Source organism: Pelecanus crispus, chromosome 2 (genome assembly GCF_030463565.1).
Source record: "Pelecanus crispus isolate bPelCri1 chromosome 2, bPelCri1.pri, whole genome shotgun sequence".
NCBI lineage: Eukaryota > Metazoa > Chordata > Aves > Pelecaniformes > Pelecanidae > Pelecanus > Pelecanus crispus.
The window spans coordinates 117,177,554-117,183,866 of NC_134644.1; the positions used below are offsets into that span (position 1 = coordinate 117,177,554).

At 41.1% G+C, this 6,313-nt stretch overlaps 1 protein-coding gene across 1 annotated transcript in view; it reads left to right on the top strand.

Moving 5' to 3' along the window:
* PIEZO2 (piezo type mechanosensitive ion channel component 2) overlaps positions 1-5,948 on the top strand; it is a 326,809-nt gene extending 320,861 nt beyond the window's left edge. Inside the window, exons 53-56 of the mRNA XM_075704850.1 lie at positions 1,287-1,403; positions 3,396-3,475; positions 4,659-4,839; positions 5,696-5,948. Coding sequence (XP_075560965.1) covers positions 1,287-1,403; positions 3,396-3,475; positions 4,659-4,839; positions 5,696-5,948 — 631 coding nt within the window. The remainder of the gene's footprint in view (positions 1-1,286; positions 1,404-3,395; positions 3,476-4,658; positions 4,840-5,695) is intronic.
* Positions 5,949-6,313: the final 365 nt, after the last annotated feature.

Genomic DNA, 6,313 nt, shown 5'->3' on the forward strand with positions numbered 1-6,313 from the left:
GAGGTGGTTTGTCAGCTGCTGTCTGCCAGCTGGGATCCCTGTAGACTGCTGGATTAAACTGGACTTAAGTCATCACTCCACGGAAATTAAGTACCTTTGCAGCCCCAGTATCTACCTGTTTTGTCAAAAGTAGGTGCTGGATTGTTATAGCAATCCTCAGCAAAAGACTGTGCACAAGAAGCAGGTCAGCTGAATCACTGTGGGAGCTCTGAACATGCTGGGTCAGTCCTTCCACAGTCAAAAATAGGCTTGTAATGCATCTGCACCCTTAACTCAACTTTATTTGACAGCATACACACACACACACACACACCCCCTTCTTCTGGAAGCATACACTACTAGCTAGTGAATTACATCACTCCATCATTTCTGAACTTTATATTAATTTTTAATACTGCTATTCAGTTTGCCCATATGCTTGCATAACTACAAACTTTCATACACTAGTTGAAAGAGACCTTTTTCACCCTTAAATTATATCCTGTGGATTACATTGTTTCTGTGAATGAATGAAAGTGGTAAAGACTTACCACAGTGACCTTCCACTTTTTCTCTGTAAAGGGAACCTGCTGGCTTTCATGTAGGCCAGGAGACCACAAGCAGCTGTAGGATGAGCCTTTTGTGTCACTCAAGCAGCATACATGCTTTCTGCCTTCACACATCATCTGCCAGGGCTGTTTCTCTGTAGCCCCCAGCAGCCCAGGAGCTGCCTCACTCAGCTGCTGCATCCCGACCCCACCACAGGACATGGCACAAGGCATTGTACAAAAGCTGCTCCTGCCCCAGCTGTGTTCTGCAGCTGGCGTGAAGACTGGGGGGAGGCATGGGGGTCCTATCAGCCTGTTAGGCACATGTTTCTGCTGGGCTGAGGTGGGGTTTTGGGAAGCTGTAGCTGACTGTAGCATCCTTAACTGCCCTGGCACAGAATGTGTGGTAACGCAGATGATCCTGTTGACTAAAGTCAGAGCAGGCATGCTTCCCTTTCCCATTCTGTTTTGACTGACATAATGAGCAAAATTATATTAATCTGTCATCATCATCCTGTAATACATACAAAGGCATAGTCAGTTAGAAAAATACATCTTTAAGGCTGCTACATATCCTCTGTGGGAAAACAGACCATCACAGGTACAGGTAGAATGATGCTTGCTTTAGCAAGGACTGGTATAGCCAGGGTCAGCACAGTTAGACTACTTAGACAAAGAGCTCTGGTGTTCAGCAAAAATGGTTTTAGGTTATGGTCTTGTTGTATGTTAACAATGTGTCTTCCCTTTTACTTACAACAGAAATCTCACCCTCGGTGCCAAAGCTGAAATAGCATCAGATAAACTTACCTTTGTCCTACCAGAGAACACCAGAAGAGATATTGCTACAATGATGTCTGGACAACAACTGGAAAAGGTGTAAGTTATTTTCTTTGCCTATTCATATGCAAACCTTCCCTTTTTAAACCTAACTTCCTAAGGAGGTCAGGCTTGTGCAACTGTATCATTTGTCTGCCCATCTAATAACTTTGAAGCCTTGTTCACAGAGGCCAACAGCATTGAAGTCACATAATAGTAACATTGAAGTTAAAAGCTTATTTCCTATGGTAAATGTAGGCTGAGAAGACCATGAACACTGGAACACCACCAACAAGCATGGTGAAGCTATTAGTTGCTTTTCTTTGATTTATTGGATAAGCACAAGTTCATTACAGTATATTCACAGCTAACCTCTCCTTTGAGTTACTTCAGTTCAACTTGATCTGAGGATGTTGTATTGATGATTTTTTTGTTCTAAATAACCATCCAGACTGAATTTCTCATTGTTTTTCTTGAATAGTATTAGATTGGCAAGGAAGTGTTAAATCACTGCGGTCAAAGGGTAACATCTGCAGCCGTTTCTGACATCAGATCTTTTCCTGTAATGGAAATTCGCAAGGCAGAAAGAGCATGCTCTTCATATAAATATCAAACATTATTCTATGGATAGAGCCTTATAGCATTAACAGCAGTGGTGCCTCCTGTCAGATTTGGAAGAAGTCTGGCTCTTCCTCTTCCACCTGCTCACTGGGGATTACTTTACAGCAGTAGTCTCTAAATACTGCTAAGCCAACACATCATCCCTGAAGGCCACATGGTCTGATTTGTGGCCACAAGAGTTGAAAAGTTAAAGCAGAGGCCAACTGGGATAGTGAAAACTGTGAGAGGTTCATATCTGTTAGTAGGTGGAAATGAGATTTGTCTTTTCTGTGCACAGCTATTTTTCTTCACGCATGCACACTCCACGTACATCCAAACAGGCTGCTGTTGCACATCTGACCATTGCATTTAAAAAATATTTTACACCTCTTTTACTTTTCTGCTGTGTGAGGATACGGGAATATTTCCTAAGGTGATGTAGTGCCAAGGAGGGTAGATTTTGCTCTTTTGTGGGAAGGGGTAATTCATTCGTAATTCTCGCTTCACAGGAGGCAAGCAGTAACATAGAAGACATACCTGCATTTGCCTGTGCTGCAATAATATTGTTGATTTAAGCTTTTTTTACTTTGTCATAAAGGAAAAATAGTTGTGGCAGCTAGTAGCCATTTGACTACTTCAGGAGGGAGCTTTCTGCCACCACCTCAGCTGGGACAACTTAGCTGCTGAGCAGCCCGTATCTTTTGGGCCTGCTGGAGTGATCAGGAGGGATTTTAAATTGGCCACCTCTGTTCTTCCTCAGCCTGGTGTATTCAGTGCAGCAAAGTGTCACAGGACTTCCCTGAGAGCTCCCCTTCCCTAGAATTTTTCAGTCATTTGAGGAAAAAGTTAGGATACTATCTCTGCTTTTAGTAAAATATATCTCTCTCTGGATGCTGGTAATTTAAGGTGATTTAATTTTTAGTTCAATGAAAGAACTTTTACAAACATCTTTCTTTTTAAGTTGGAAATTGTCCTACAAACTGTGAAAATATTTCCCAATGAAAGATTCTGGCAAAAATTCTCACTCTTTTCAGGTGTTATTATTGAAACGTCTTACAATTCTGAAGTAATAACTGTTCTTACCACATATTTTTCTAGCTACATATTCTTCTAGCTTGTTTACTACCAGTGATGTGTTGCCTTTCTTTTTGCTGAAAAGCTTTGTTAAAAAGGGCAACAAAATCTAAAGTCTACCTTCCTTGCAAACACACATGCCCCAGGTGTGTGGGATTCATAGTGTGTGAATGGTGACATTATGGATAGAGGTCCCTGCTGAAGTACTGACAGAACATAGTTAATAAATCCAGCTAACTTTCAGATGTGACATCTGAACACTATAAAGTCATAGCTTAAGCCAAGAATTACTGGGAACTGTGTATAGCCCTGTTAGGTATTTCTAAATTATTTTAGAGGTATAAAAATATGAAATATTTGCTTTCTCATTTTTTCCAGAACATTAGAGACAGTGTACCCGTACTACATCAAGGCTCCTAGTGATTCCCTGGCAAAACCCATAAAGCAGCTATTGACAGGTATGTGTCCAGACCATGGAAAACAGAGTATGGTTGAAAGGAGTGCAACACAGCACTCACACTTGCACATTCACTGAGCTGTTATGGGGCACCTCAGGCTGAAATGTGCTTACAATGGTTTCTACCTGGTGCCTGCAAGCTTGGGGAGAGATGAGGTAATACACTATACTGCAGAAAATGCACCTGGATGTATTTTAGCTTTGTATTTTACAGTAAGGACCCTAAGGATGAAGTACAGCTCCTTTCCATCAAGTCTGCTTTCAGGAACTGCTTTCCATTGTTTTCTGAGGAAGTGGTGACAAGTTTCACTTCTCCACATCTCCCTGCTACCTTACCACAAACAGTCAGTAGTGCTGCATGTCTGCAAATATAGATCCTCAGCTCAAATAATGATACTGAATGATGATTTTTTTAGCTATTCTTTCCTTATTGGCTACAAAGAATCCAGTTTAGATAAATCATTGAATTTCAGAGTGTTGTTACCCAATCAGAAAGCATACAGGTACATACAAAATACATGCATGCATGTAGAATCATAGAATCATAGAATCGTTTAGGTTGGAAAAGACCTTTAAGATCATCCAGTCCAACCATTAACCTACACTACCAAGTCCACACTAAACCAATCAAGGGTAGATGAGACTAAACCATGTCCCAAAGTGCCACATCTACGTTTTTTTTGAACGCTTCCAGGGATGGTGACTCCACCACCTCTCTGGGCAGCCTGTTCCAATGCTTGACCACCCTTTCTGTGAATAAATTTTTCCTAATATCCAATGTAAACCTCCCCTGGTGCAGCTTGAGCCCATTTCCTCTTGTCCTATCGCTAACTACTTGGGAGAAGAGACCAACACCCACCTCACTACAACCTCCTTTCAGGTAGTTGTAGAGAGCAATAAGGTCTCCCCTCAGCCTCCTCTTCTCCAGACTAAACAACCCCAGTTCCCTCAGCCGCTCCTCATAAGACCTGTGCTTCAGACCCTTCACCAGCTTCATTGCCCTTCTCTGAACACGCTCCAGCATGTGAAATAATGTAAAATGGGTTTTAGGAGAATTATAAAGAACCTTTACTCCTATATTGCTCAGTCATTTTATCATGCAGATATTTGAAGTATCCAACTCAAAACAGTTTGACTTTTGCAATTCTTGGTATATCTATATTAACATTTCTTTTTTTCAATAGACTGCAGATGGGAAAACATTACAGTTTCTCTGGTCAAAAACGTGTCCGATGAGGGAGTTCGTGAGTGGTGGGTTTTGAATCAGCTTGGAAAAAGATACAAAACATCTGAAGAGAGTCTTGAACTCTTCATATTCAGTGATAAAGTCAGTCCACCAAGCCTTGGATTCTTGGCTGGTTATGGGTAAGAGGAATCTTTACGTAAAATTAAAGTAATGTAGGTAAGATAGAAGTAGAGGTGACTATTTGCTGTTTTGGGGGCTTTGTTTCTTTTTTGTTGTTGTAGTGTCTGAACATTTTGAAAAGGGGTTTTATGAGATTTTCAAATTAATGTCTATTAATGTTATCTATAGAAGGCTTCATATTTGTAAGGAATCGTATTACCCTTGATACCTGCTCTCCAGTGGGAAAAAAGGCAGAAGCACCCTTCGCACCAATTTTCTATTGAAGTAAAATCATTCAAAGGATGTTAATTTAGCTACAGGTCAAGTTCTGCCCAAACTCTGCCCAGTTTTGGTGACCTTCCCAGTCTTGTAGCCAGGACTCTGGCTGTGAAACAGTTATGAAATACATCTCCACAGACAGAGGAAGGCTGGAGACTGTGCCTTCCTGGGAGATATGCCCTTCTAGCATGATTTTGGAGAACTCCTCATAGGAGGATTATCAGGGGAGGACAGGTAAACATTAGCCTGTCACCAGTTACACGTAGTTTAATAAAAAATATTAGATATGAAACCTGTCAGATCATTTACCTTTAGCAGCCAGCAGTTGTCAGATTTCCCATTGCGACTTCCAAACCATCAGCGACTGGAGTTAAACCATTTAAGTCAGCAGCCTCAGCTGTTTGTGTTCCCAAGTTTCTGTGGTGTTTGAAGAGACCTTATTTTCCTGCCTCCTGCAGCACAGCAGAAACAAGATCCTCATTAGAAATTAATGTTCACTCAGCTGACAGACTACAACTAGCTGTGTCGATGAGGTCCCTCACACTTGGCTGACCCTTTTTCAAGGCATGGTTTGAACTCTTTCCTTTTTCTTTTCAGTATCATGGGACTATATGCCTCGGTTGTCCTGGTGATAGGGAAGTTCGTCCGTGAATTTTTCAGTGGGATCTCTCACTCCATCATGTTTGAGGAGCTACCCAATGTAGACCGAATCTTGAAGTTGTGTACTGACATTTTCTTAGTGCGAGAGACTGGAGAACTGGAACTAGAAGAAGACCTGTATGCCAAACTAATATTCCTGTATCGCTCACCAGAGACTATGATCAAGTGGACTAGGGAAAAAACTAACTGATCTCTTTGGTGTCACACTGCAAATCAAGTTGATTTCATCTGAATTTTAAAGGAAAAAAAAAAAAGCACAATATTCTCTTAAGAGCTAAGCCTTTTATAGTTAGGTAGCAACGATTTTTCACTGAAGGAGTCCTGGAAGCTAAAGCCTTAGGAATCCATGCTGCCTTTCAAATTAAGGATCAACAGTGACGAAGGTTGGATGATTTGTTGTTTTTAATGTGCCACTCCTCTACAATCTGGGGACTGCTTTGTAATTTAATCAACAAAAAGTTTGCATCTTTGTCTGGCTAATTTAATTTTCCAGGCGATCATTACAACTTAAAATAAAGGATTGAACCCACAGATGACTCCAGCGTACCTTCTTAA